At 38.7% G+C, this 14,130-nt stretch overlaps 1 protein-coding gene across 3 annotated transcripts in view; it reads left to right on the top strand.

Annotated features, from left to right (window-relative positions):
• LOC580498 (ikaros family zinc finger protein) overlaps positions 1-11,954 on the top strand; it is a 52,177-nt gene extending 40,223 nt beyond the window's left edge. The window contains exons 1-4 of one of the 3 annotated variants that reach the window (XM_030985653.1): positions 3,972-4,346; positions 6,439-7,676; positions 7,881-8,587; positions 11,540-11,954. In XM_030985653.1, coding sequence (XP_030841513.1) covers positions 6,492-7,676; positions 7,881-8,587; positions 11,540-11,576 — 1,929 coding nt within the window. In that variant the 5' untranslated portion in view covers positions 3,972-4,346; positions 6,439-6,491 and the 3' untranslated portion in view covers positions 11,577-11,954. Of the gene's footprint in view, positions 1-3,969; positions 4,347-6,438; positions 8,588-11,539 lie in introns of those variants that run through there. The other 2 variants (XM_780552.5, XM_030985652.1) reach the window with 2 other exon arrangements.
• The last annotated feature ends 2,176 nt before the right edge of the window (positions 11,955-14,130 follow it).

Below are 14,130 nucleotides of genomic sequence, written 5' to 3'. Positions count from 1 at the left end.
ATGGCTTTGAATAATACATATCCTAACTTGAATAATAACCTTAATGCTTCTAATTAGGCCAAGAGAACAGCCGGCTTCATAGCAACTGTTCTAGTGAGTGGCTGAGTTAACCCATTATAATTTGCATTCATGTGCATTACATCTAATTTCCTTTCTCCAAGTTGAATGCTAAAACATAATCTAGGCAAACATAACATTTGTACGTTATTCCATAAACAGTAGGCTGTCTTTCCATCCTGTAAGATCTTTTAACTACAGTGCATTGAGCAAAAAAGAGAAGTATGTTTTCTCCACATACATGTTGTATTTCAGAAACTGGTACAGAAATATTTTCTTGAACTTTTTATTTATACTGGTTGTTTTTGCATCTATCAACATTTATGAATTGTTTTTCATAAAGAGGCCGTCTTTGTAATGTTTCAAATTAAATATTTCTCTATCAAGTGCCCGATAATCAACTAGTGCATTCACCTGTTATGAGTTATTGCCTTCAATAGTCAGAATTATTTTATTCACTGCCCGCCCATAATGCAAATTTCATACAATAGATTTTTTCAGGTCTGACGATTAGCCTTGTTTATAATCCAACTAGCAACATACGTGCAATTTGCATTCAAACAAATGAACAATAACTCATAAAATTCACCACTAGGGAGAATTATACCACTGTAAACACATTACCCCTGCAAAATAGCTTATGACCATGAGTTTTAAATTTATTTGAAGATGCTGGTATTCAGTATTTATTTCTGGATCCAAGTAAAGAATACATAGATGAACAATTGACTGTATCATGCCAAATGCTTCCAATATGTTCATTTGAACTAAATTCACGACCCCATACCAAAACTTTGTATCACCTGTAATGTTCTTTTTGCTCTTGTTAGATGATATGCTGTACATTGTCATTGAGGTGAATTCTCATGCACTTGATTGAACATAATATTGGCTATGGTCAATTTATAACTTGAAATCATTCACTGTTCTCATGGTTTTAAAATTAACCTAATTCAAACATCGTGCAGTTTATTAAAGATATGCGCTGCAAGAATAGTGCAAAATCTTCATTCGTGTGGAATAATTTTTCACATATTTTCAAATGATAGGTATAATTGGTACAGTATTTGAGAAGAAAAAAAATGACATGCCCTGTAATTTGATATCAAACACATCCAGTACTTAATAAAAAAAAATATGCAATTTGAAAACTATATCACATTCCGGGTACTCTTTTGTTATTGAAAAATCTCTCTTTTTTCACTAGCCTAAGGACAACTGTTGGTGCCCAAAAATAAAGGCATGTATTTGACCTCATTGCTGCTTCAGTGCACCTGTGTTAATCTCACTAGCAGACCCATTGATGCAAGCACTAATTGGCTTACTACAATTCAAGTGTAGTTATATATTTTTTGTCTGTACAGTGACATAAGGTTAATAGAGGAAATCATGGTGAATACCAGTTGGATGTTGTTGAAGCAAAGCATGAAATTCAGTCTAATTTGGTCAACTAAAATGGACTATCTAGTTCCTACTGGTCAAGAGGTCTGAATGTATATAGACTAGTAATGAGTTCTTGGCCATGGCCTCAATTTCTTGTCATAGAGCATAAATGCAGTTTATCAATCTTTTGTGGTCACTCGGCCTCCAGATGCACCCCTAAAATAGCTAGGCTCCTCCCACATTTCATTTACCTGTTTTAGTCTAAACAATTCAGACTCCTTTCCAAAGTAAGGTAAACATATTAAACTTGCCCCATAATGCAGTGTGTGTATTTTATTTAAGATAATGTTCCATGAAAGTTGCTAAACATTTGATAACTTTGTGTGATTAACATGGACTTCCTACAAAGAATATTTCTCCTTAATTGGTTCCAAGCATAGGCCCATAGCAGTAGTACTAGAAGTATGGGTTTTAACCCTATGGCTACTGAAATTCTCATGTTCTCATGTGGTTACTTTTAATCCGGCCCCTACCAGTTAGAAAAATCCATTTATCACGAAGTTCAAGCATAAAACAAGCTGTACATACACTGTTATCCACTTCAGTTTCTCCAACATATGAAAAAAAGGTGGTTCTTCGGCCATTTTCAATTCTCGCTATAGCCAATACCCCGATGTACTATGCATGTGCAGTATATGTACCCGAACGCTCTCTTATTGGCTGCTACTGAACCCTTTAGTCCATGATTATCCCAGAACAAAGTCCTAGGGTTCAATACCACTTAATGTCCATCATTTAATTTGTAATTGTTCTTTGTCAAAATACCAGAACATAGTGATTTCAAACTTGTCTTGCCTTGATTCTCTGCAACTTTTTATATGTCATATATTTTTATATGTTTGTTGGGAATTTTACCCAAATCACATCTCTTATCAAGGGATATATCTCCAAAAGTTTTTTTCCGTTTATTATCGTGCTACCAGCACACATCAGATTCACAGTATCGCACTATATTACAACTGACAACTCAGTTTGTAAGAGTAGAACATTGCCTACGATATATACAACTTTACTATCAAATAGAGCTGTGTGTAAAGTGTAAAATACTTAGCCAAAAGCTCCAACTGAATACCAAAGTTGGCTAAGTATTTTATCTAAGCCACAAACTGAGTAAAATACTCATATTTCTGACATATGGGTTAATTAAACACAGGCCCTAGTCCTCAACTTCAAAAAAGTTATGAGTGTTTATAATGATCATGTGATGAACGTTAGTGAGATATCCCTTTGAACTTTTGATGTTAATCAAGTCACAAATCTCATTGCAATCATTATCTATGGACTGTGCCATTAATATAGTTATTTTCATCATGTAATGAATGAGATAACCATGTGATAAGTTTTTCCTAAAGGAAATGTTTGGGAGCATTGCATCTTTTGAATAGGGATTTATTGACCATGAAAAAAACATATACCTAACAACTGAATTGTTCATACCCCTTTTAAATTTGATGTTTTTTGTGTTTTCCATAACTCAAGAATGACAGGTGGACTGGTTGAATTAGGACCTTTGTTGAATACTTTTAGATGTATTGTAAGTCACATTCTCAAGAAACAAATTACAAATCAGGACAAATTACTTTTTCACATACTTCATAAATTATATAACTTAGTAAAGATATGAATAATTTAGTTGTTAACTGTATACTGGTATTTAGAATACATCAAATGCTATGAAAAGGAAGGAGATTTGTTTTCCATTTTGATATCGGGTTTGAATTTGATCAGAAAATCTATATTCATGAACCAAAGAAAAGTTTGCTGGTGCTTCGTCATTCTAGCTTGGCTTTTTTTTCAGTTGGTATTTCCTTTCAGTTGGTATTTCCTTTGTATACATGCCCATTTTGAGAGAGGGGTGTTTTCAATATTATTCCAAAGAGTGAACATGAATGGATAACATGAAAGGAAGTACAGAGAGTTGGAAGTGTTTTGAGGTCAATAAGGCGTTACCAATCTAACAAACGGATCAAACAAACCAATCAGCATGTAGCGATGTTGTAGGGGTGGGGAATAACAAATCTAGAGAAAAAGGTCTTCGATGAATATGTATCATGTTCAACACATGCGCAGTTGGTGGATATGATTGGAGAATCATTATTGAGGAAAGGCCTGAGCAAAGAAGTTATTGACAACGAGAGAGAAACGTGAGCAGCATTGGTTTATTATAAACTGGAGTTGGTTGCATGTTATTAGCTGATTATGCTATCCATGACCGAGCCGTTCACCAATCAGATAGAGGAACAGTGTTTTTACATTTGGATCACAACTCTCGTAATTGTACTACACCCTTGACCACTAACTGCTGGAAATGCATCATAAGCCTAAAAGAAAAAGAGAGAGAAGGTAAAAACACTTTGCCAACCCAGCACAGCAACAAAAGCAGAAAGAAGAGAGGAACAGTGATAACAGACTTTGATTGGGTGTGCATGTATGATATAGGCAGTGCTCCCCCCATCCATGGAGCGGGTTCGGTCACTCATTCGCGTCATCTCAACACTGTACATGCCTGGTCAAGCAATGACAATGAAGAGAGAATAAATGCTGCGCACAATACAAGTACATTAACGTTGGAGTGTGAGGTCATTGCCATACCGAGCTAGAGCATACAAATCATATGTGGTGTATATAATGAGAACACTATGTGTGTGTGTGGTTAGTAGGAGGATTGGTTCTTTCCCAAGCTGCTGGCTGGCTGCATGGCTATGAGTGAGTAAACACTTGGTCAGGATCAGGCAGGGCTTCTCTTCTCTCTCAGTCTCACGGATCATTCATTGTCCATCCACTCTACAAGCAGAGGGCTTCTCTTTCCGCCAGCAAATATGGCCTCTAGGCAGGCCAGAACAGGGGTATGTTCTCTTCCATATCTACTACTTTTTTCATTTCTTTTCCACAACATTTCAGTGGTAGAATCTGTGGTAGAGTGTTAAGTCATCTGTTGATGCAGCCTGCAAGTTGCGTTGCACGTTAGCTCTCTCTCTTCCCGTCTCTCTTTCTCTCTTCCCCTCTCTCTTTCTCTCTCTCCCTCTCTCCACTTCTCAGATAGCCTACCACTGCGTGGATACTATGTTGTATGTGGCTTTGCGAACGAACTAGAACTACCCGGTAGATGTGCGGCCATGTACAAATGCCACTGGCCACTGCGTACACACACACACACCCGCTGCATTCACCTACAACACACGCTCGCTCTCTCACACACACACAACACACACACACATTCAGAGCTGAGCGCACATACAGCGGGCAAAGGAGGGCTCATACATGCATACCGCACTAAAGGCCTGTGCAGTTAGAGTTCAATGTGAACCTATGTGATTATGTCAGGTCAATATTTACAGTGGCCTCTGCTGGTTGCGTATTGGTCTTACTCACTCATTGTAGAGCATAGGTAGGCTCTGGTTTCTGTTAGGCTTATGGAGTCACACGTTTGGAGTACTGTTGGTGGTGTAATGAAGCCTGATTCCTTCTGCATTTTTGATCGGTCTTTCTATCGTTGCTACAGCTTCTGAATACAATGTACTAACATATTTTTCTGCATATTTGTATTCTGTAAGGAAAGATAATAATAGTGTTCACATATTTGAAAAGGCTTTTGAGGGAGTTATATATATATATATATTCTCTCTCTTTTTCTCTTTCTCTCTCTCTCTCTTTCTCTCTCCTTCTCTCCCCCTTTCTCTCTCTCCCTCCCGCTCTCTCTCTCTCTCTCTCTCTCTCTCTGCCTCTCTCTCTCTCTCTCTCTCTCATTCTGTTTAATGATTGTTCATTGAACCCTGTACTTGGGATTACTACACACAAGTTTGTTCCAACCGTTGCACTTTGTCCTCTCCATGGTATTGTAGTCACTTCAATAACCCTCTTAAATTTGAACTTCAGCTACCAATCATCTGTGTTTCTACATGGTATCTGATATGCCTTTAAAGCTTAGTCGCTGTATTACATTATGCTTTACCAATGAATAAAGAGAGAAAACTTAGAATTTGCATGATTTATTTAGAGAAAGAAAGGTTTTTATTATCATTGTGAAGTTGAGAAAATCAGTAAATTTTATTATGATGCAAGAGGTATATTTTATACATTTCATAAATAGGAGTAAAATTATTTGTGTTCGACACTTTTGACACTTTTGACTCATTTCTAATCACAAATTTGAGTGGATCGTTGATTATATTGGCATTGTAAAATGCATTTATTTTATCTTACACTATTCAACATCAACAATTACATGTAGGTATGTTAGCAGCTGAAATCTGACTACCCCATGTGGTACCAACAAAACTTATTCTTTAAATTGAGTTCTAAAATCCATTTTAATTGAGAACAATTCTTTAGTTGTCTTCTTCACTCTTTTGACAATTCATATTTCCACATATTAAATAGATCACTGAATTTGATAAGTTTTTTTCCACACCGTACTTCATTTTATGAATATATAATGCCTTCTCATTATTGATTTAATAATTGTAGGTTCAGATGATATGTTTCATGTTTTTTACTTTTTTTTTGTTACTTTGTCATACTGTGGTTCCAAATTGCAAACTAATACTCTCATGAATTTCTAATATTTCAGCCATTTAAGATTACCCCGGTATGTTTAACCCTTTGTTTGTGAGGGAAGATTTTTATAGGCCAAATCAACTCCTCTGGATATTCCCATGTATGTTTTTACCGTGTGAACCCTTTGTTTAAACTTTTTACTCTTTTCATTACAAATATGTCTTCAGAAAATGGAAATAAAACATGCAGATTTAACATTTGCAGTGAAAAGTTTATACATACATTTTAAAGAGATGTTGATATACTTCTAGAACACATATCAGCCCAGGATATATTTCCTCAAATTATATTTCATAGAAGGACACCAATTACACCAGTAGATAATAAGCAAAATCAAGACTAATTATCCTTTTTTGTATTTTATCTTTTTTCTTCATGCAGGAAAAATATTGCAATCTCTGTTTCCAAGGAAATTGTGAAGAATTGGATCATGAATGGCTAACAAAGAAGAATTACGAACAGTTGGGTCATCCCGCAGTAGCTCAAGTCATTCCAGTATTGGTGAGGATTCGGCAGGAACACCTCCAGAAGTGCAGCGGAACACCTCACCTGGCGTAAGCCCTCGTAAGCCAAGCCAGGGATACCAGTGTCAACTCTGCACGTTTATTGCATCCACACAGGCCGCCTTTGACGAACATATGAACATTCATACGGGTTCACGCCCATACCAGTGTTTAGAGTGCGGTTTTAGTTGTTCATTACACAGCACGTTACAGCAGCATCTGGCAGTCCACAGAATCGATATGACGAGCTCTATCCTACTGGATCGACGCATGCCAGACATTAGTAAAATTAGAGACCTGCCCCCACCCCTCATGCCGGAAGTGAGTCGTGGCATTCCCTTGCATGTATCTACCTCAGGTCCCCCTCCTACCATGGAAGGTCTCAACTCCCTAAGCGCCCTTTCCCCATTTTCTGAACATGGACGAGTGTACCAGTGTAAGCTATGTACACACATTTCTCCTACGAAGACACACTTAAACGAGCACATGAATGTTCATTCAGGGAAGAAGCCCTACAAGTGCCTGGTTTGTGGCTTCAGCAGTGCCTTCCGAAGCAGCCTGATGAGGCACTTGATCGTCCACACCGGCACCAGTAAGCAGTTCAAGTGTGACCAGTGCCACTACCAGACGCCCTACAAATGCAACCTTCAGGCCCATCGTCGCAAGCGCCATAATTGCATGGATGTCAATGGGGCGCCTTTGCCACCCTTGTCCATGGACGACGACAACTCGCCACCTTACAATGCTCAAAATAATAGCTCCTCACCTTCAGATGAAGGGCCGTATAAGGCCCCTCTCTATATCAGTGAAGGCAAACATGGCTTAGATACCTCAGGTTTTGAACACGGTCCCCCTCCTTTAGCTCATGCAATGGCCATGCAAGAAGGAAGCCTCTACGATGGCTCAGACAATGGCATTAGGGAAATGGAGATGGGCAATGGCAAGATAGCAAAACATTCAAATATTTCACTACCTCATTCAGAAATAGCCTCCTCAGAAACACTTAGTCCCCAGAAAGCAAGTCCAGGATCAAGTACGGGTCAACCTCAGGAAATGCCTCCCCAGGAATCGCTTGACTTCCCGGGCAGCGCCTCACCACATCTACCTTCCCGAGATGTCCATGAAAGCGATTGCAACCACAGTGCCCCTCCTCGATCAGGTAACATTACACCTGGTTCTCTGGGCATGGTCAACAACACCACGAACTCTGTAATTTCAAATACACCTATCTCCCCTCATCCTCTTCCTCCCAACGAAAATGCGCCTCACTGGGCCAACTTTCCAATCTTCAGGCGCAAGAAGGAGGGCGGTGCCAGGAAGCGGAAGAGGACACCCTTCCCGAAGAGGGAACTCGTATTATCGCCAGAGCAGGAGCATGGTACTGAGCTCTGGATCGACACCAGGTCCGACGTACCCAATGCAGAAGGTCAGGCAGCAGCAGCAGCAGCATATGCCAGTGAAGCTAATCACCCTCTTGGTGTAAAGGCTGAAGGGGTCATGCCTGCATTCCATCATCCCCAGGCAATGGTCAATGGTATTGACCCAAGCTCACCACATGACCTCAACATGTACAAGTATCCTCATGGAGTGGTCCAAAATCTAAGATCACCTGGTGATGTCACACCAGACTCAGATGAAAACCCTGGTCACTCACAGAGGTACTTCAAACAAGGGGTCTACGAGGCCGACCAGGTGATCAACAACGGTGAAATCTCTACCTCTATCCCGCAGACATCAGACAAGGGCAACAAGGGCAGCAACAAGAGCAGCAGCAGTAGCGGTGGTGAGGAAGATGGCAAGACAGATGGTCAAGCGCAGACGGAATGGATTGGAGGTGATCCGGTGGGCATTCCACATCAGGCGGTCAAATGTCCTCACTGTGAAACCTTCTTCACTGACCATGTGATCTTCACTCTGCACATGAGCTGTCACGGCACCAGGCATCCGTTCCAGTGCAGCATATGCGGCTACGTCTGTCGGGACAAGATCGAGTTCACCTGTCATGTGACTAGAAGCCAACACATCAGGTAATGCTTTCAAGCCAAGAAATATCTTTATCATTACTTTGTTACTATTAAGTAGGTGTTGGAGCTTGGAACTTAAATATTTTATGATGCGGGTGCAAAATATATGAAATATAAGTGTTTTTGACTATTATGTGTTGAAATGTTCCATGTTATACTTTAGCACAAGCTTATTTGTCAAACTGCAATGACTGTCGATTTTATCATGTAAAATGTGTATTATCAAGTGTATTGAAATCATTTGACACAAAAGAGTCAGTAAGTGCTTGCATTTAATTTTGTTCAAGCAAAGTCTTATCAGGAGAACTACTGTTATAGTTTTATACTTTTATATCCAATGAGAATATTTCTTATGTGCACCACACATAGAACACATTTATATGCCAAGTATTTTCTTGAAAAAGAACATGATTTGTTCATGTTTCCTTGATTCATGTATATGGCCAGTCAGTGTATCTATTTTTGCCTTGTAATAGGTTTTTATGATTGTGAATGTGGACGTTTTTAAGTAGGGATGTCTTATTGTAAATTGTGTAAAAATTGATTATTGGTAGTATATGAATTTGTACCTCTGTGTGGAATTGATTATTGGTAGATATATATAGATCTGTACCTCAGTAACTTACATTTTATGACAAGAACAATTTAACAACCATCATTTTTTCTTTTAATTGTCTGCACAAAGACATAAGTATATGTTTTCAAAGCCAAACACATATCTCACAGAGTTTTACATGGCTGATGATGTGCCAAAGTTACCTCTTTTCATTCAGCCAAGCATTTAAAGTGAAAAAAGAGAGAAGAAATCTTCTCATGATGAGCCTATCCTGTAGGATTTAAAAATCTGGTCCTTGTTCTTGGTAATAATGAATTATTAATAGAGTCCCAGTCGGCCCACATATTGATCTTCTCCTAGTGTATCATTGGGAAAATAAGAGACTGAGGAGTAGGCCCGGGCCTCGTTCACATACGATACAATAAACCGCCTTTAAAAAAATGCCATGGCAAAATGAAATTTCACAAGCCTATATAAATGATGCACTTCGCATTTCTCCGTCTAATCACACGCATACATGTAAATATGGGTATGCTTTGTTGCTTGTGGCTACATTTTTTTTCCTTCACCCTAACCTGCCATTTATTTATGTGTGAAAGGGTATAGTCAGATTGCCACAGCACTTTTCCGAGGCGGTCTAATAACTCATATGTGAATGAGGGTTAAACTGCCAAAACAAGTATTAGGGCGAGTCTAGACTGACATACATCTTTAACACCTTTCTAGAGTTTAAATTACACCCCTCTCTCTCTTTCTTTCATTCTATCTCTCCCTCTCTCTAATGTTAATGAATTGTATTTTCTCAGGGTTTCAAACTTAAACTCCTTTTTTGCTACATTTAGAAATCTCCCACTATCTTTTGTCCCTCCCCTCTTTTCTGCTCCCATCGCTTGTTTTAACTGACTTTTTTGCACTCTGTACCTTTTGTCTCCATTTTATCTATTTTCATTCCTCCCAGGCTCCCACATTCTCTTTCTTGCTTGCTTTCTCTCTCTCTCTCTCTCTCTCTCTCTCTCCCTCTCTCTCCCTCTTTATGTCTATTTCTCTCTCCTTACTCACCATCCTTCTTCTCTTTCTATTCTCCATGAGCTAAGGATTATGAGGATCTGTAGCAATCCAGAGTTTTCTCTACTCTCTGCTTAGTCCCATTTCATGGCCTAAATTTGGTGTGCCTTAGAGAGCCTCATCATGCATACATTGCTATGAAATCCTCACTGATCTACCTTGAATGTATAAACATACATAATATGGAGATAAAATAAAGCATTCCCCTTATGCCCGTTCTAATCACCCTCCCATAGTCTGATCCCTCAACCTAATTCTTTAGAATATATTTTATCAACAGTGTCAGATGAGGGAGATAGCTTTCTCATTAAAATGCATAAGTCTTGAATCTGAGTGCCAAAGCTGTTCTATGGTAGCTTTTAAGTTCGCAGTTTCCGCTGTCCCATATCAACAGATAGACAGTGATTTTACAATACCGGTCTGCCTTTCTACACCATAAGTTAACTTGTATAATATGCATTGGCATGGTTCTTATTATGATCCTCTATACTACATCCTGATCCAATGTATTTCTCATGTCAAGCTCCTGCCCCTTCTTCTCTGTCTTGTTGGGTTCAACTTCATACTTGGTTTATCAGTATGAAGGAAATGGACAGTCATAATAGCAAGGTCATATACAGGGGACAGTTACAAATTTAGCTCTACTCGCTTCACAGGGGCTCCTTTTACACCAAGTTCATATCCTGCTTGCCTGATGATTCAATGCCCTTGCTCCTGACATACTTCTTTCCTTCTCATTCTCTCTCTCTCCTGCTTTTTGGTACATATGTAAGTCCAAGACTGCCACATTGATCAGGATTTGATTGCTTCCTGATTAGCCCCCCCCCCCCCCTGGATGTCTCGCCAAGTCTTTAGTTGAGTATTTACTGAATGAATGACATCTGCAAGGGGTGAAAAGGAAAACCCGAACACTTCCCGCTTGGGAGAAAGCTTAGCCTGCATTCAGAAATACGGGAGCTGAAGTGGATCACAAGAGGATCACAAGAGGAGAGATCAAATGCAATCTGATCCCTTGGAGAAAGATCCATCTTCTCATCTCTCCCTTCTCCCTCTCAACGTCCTCCTGCCCCCTCCTCCACTTCTGTTTACATGGATGTTGCCATTCTTATTTGAAAGACTTTGACAGCTTCTAGATCACCACCATAACAAAAAACAATGCCAATAGGTGTGCATATGGTGTTTGTTTAACTTTCAACCAACCAATTCGCATATTCAAATTTCATTCTCGCTTCTATTTCAATGGTCACTAATGACAACCTCCTAGCTTTTAATAGACTTGTCTAACATAGCAACAACTAATGTATGCAACCTGCATTCTGACTTTTGAAATACAGGAACTTGGAGGAGGTGGATGCAATAGTTCGTGACTAGGATCTTGAGGTAGACGACTCCAGAAATTGGGATTCATTTGTGAACTGGTCTATACTAAAGCTTCTGTGGCAGTGACTCTTTTCAATCCATTCTTTCTGTTGGCACTTTATCACTTAATCGCTTTATCACCTTTCTTCACTTTTGGGATCATTAGATTATGTTGTCGGGTGGGAATGAAGTAAGCTTGGTAACTTTTGTCTCGGGTATCAACTATCTTGTAGTCTGCACACTCAACGTATCAATGCATCCATATTCGGGTACTTAACCACATTAGCCTGCTACAGTCAAAATCATAAAGGAATTGTTTGACAGGCCAGTAAATTTTTGTGTATAATAGTAGAGCAATGACTAATTCCTTACTAACAATGACTAACCCTATTTATATACCTCACTTAAGAAATCCAGCCATCTGATTGGTCGAATTGCATTCATAAACTTCAACTGTTCCTGTAAAATTCCCGGTAACCATGCATAAAACATTTAATATTTTTAATAACCATGGTTATTAAAAAAATAGGTCAGCCTCCATGGTTACCCCATAGGTTTACATGTTAAAAAATGGTTTGAGCGATCGAGGATACCGTATGTGTGCGAAGGATTGGTCGGTAATTTCAATACAATTGAATCTCGATCGATCTTACCGACAATTTTATCTTGCATTGTTGACATGAAGACGAAAATAAACTTCCAAAAACAAAAAAACAACATCTGCCGATAGATCTTGATCTAAGTTCGTGCCAATATGCATTGCAAAAGTAAAAGAAGAGTCCGTATATGGAGCTTTTGCGAAGCATTCATCACACGCGAAGCCGGTTTTAATCCATTTTAATGTATATATCGTACAAAACTGCCACGCATGTGAACAGCGCGCGATGGCCGAGTGGTGTAAGGCGTTGGTGTAATATTCATCACTCATTGTACGCAAGGGTTCGACTCTCACCTTCGACAAAAAAAAAAAAAAAAAAAAAATTATTTTTTATTTTTTAGTCTATTTTTTTTCGGCATATAAAAGTATTAATGACTGCTTTAATATTCGAGAAATAGTTGTTTTCATACGCTCTCGGGAAGGTTACAATTGGGCTATTCCCCTCGGCAAGCCTCGGGGAATAGCACAATTCTAACCTTCCCTTGAGCGTAATAAAACAACTATTTCTCTCAAAGCAGTCATTAATACTATACTATCAACCCCCTCACTTCACTACAACATCATCTTTCTTTGTACGGTATGTGTATATTTTAGACACTTTTTATTAGACCCTCTTGCATAAGTTTTTTTAGAAGATGTACAATTTTTTTTTTCATTCTCAGGCTGCAAGAAACTGAAATATAATGAGTACAACTTATCTCTCTTAGTCAAACGCAAGATTTCTAATGATTTTTAGATTCCAAACAAGAAAAAATACAATATGATTACGGGTACTTGTTTGGGGTCTTTAATATCAAGGGTTGATCGATGTTTGAGTCATTGAAATCATCATTTCTGAGGAAGGGGTTAGGTCACTCATTCTGAAATTTATTGAAATACCTCCCCAGAGGTGTCGTGGTCGAGTGGATATGTCACCGGACTGTGGATCACAAGGTCCGCGGTTCAAGTCCCGCCACGGCACTAATGTCCTTTGGCAAGACATTGATCTACATTTGCCACTCTCCACCCAGGTGTTAAAATGGGTACCCGGTAGGATGCGAAAGCTAATGTGGTTTGATTAGCAATGGCGCTTGTAAAATGGTGACTGGCTGGAATGCTCCCCAGGGAGTGGAGAATGTGCATACCTTGTATGCGGGTAAGCCTGGATCCGATGACCGGGGTAATAATATGTTCCGCGCCTAGAAACGTAGTATTAGGCGCATTATAAATGTGAGCTATTATTATTATTATTATCTGGGATTTTCACCAAATGAATCAATGTTAATTTGTTACATTTAAAAATAATCTCGTCTGATATGAAGCTTGAATCAAGCTTTGTGTCAGAGAAGATACAGATAATATTAATAGATATCTGAGGGTATATTTTGACCAATTTGATGATGTATAGATTAATGGGAAACAGGAATTTGCATTCATTGTCTGAGAACTTTGAATGATAAAAGGAGACACTGTGTACATGTTTTGTGTATTATAGAATTTAAAAAAAAAAAAAAAAGTAACTGAATTTGAATGGCACTGTTTCCCATGCACATATTTTCTTTTGTTTTTTTTAGCTGCATTTCAATTTTACCATTCAGAAATATTCTTTATGCTGCATGCACTATTTCTGCTGCTTAGATTAAGTAGGTGGAAACCATTTGTAGATGAATTGTGCAAATAACTATCAACTGTAATATAGGATTAAGAAGAGTTTTTCAAATGGGTAAATAAATGGGTTCTCATTTCAATGCTAGTGCCAATCGTGTTGAACATCCCCTGTTAAGCAAACTACAGAAATGTGTTGGGACAAGGGCCAAAATCTGTATCTTGCTATACGATTTCATACTTCTTACTTTCAACATTACTGGGCTTTATGGGTTTAGTGTTCTTGCTCCCATAGAGCTCTTCACTCAAAGCTTTTGCTTAGTA

The sequence above is a fragment of the Strongylocentrotus purpuratus genome, unplaced genomic scaffold (assembly GCF_000002235.5).
Source record: "Strongylocentrotus purpuratus isolate Spur 01 unplaced genomic scaffold, Spur_5.0 spur5_scaffold_15, whole genome shotgun sequence".
Classification (NCBI taxonomy): Eukaryota; Metazoa; Echinodermata; class Echinoidea; order Camarodonta; family Strongylocentrotidae; genus Strongylocentrotus; species Strongylocentrotus purpuratus.
This window is presented reverse-complemented; position numbering and strand designations above follow the sequence as displayed.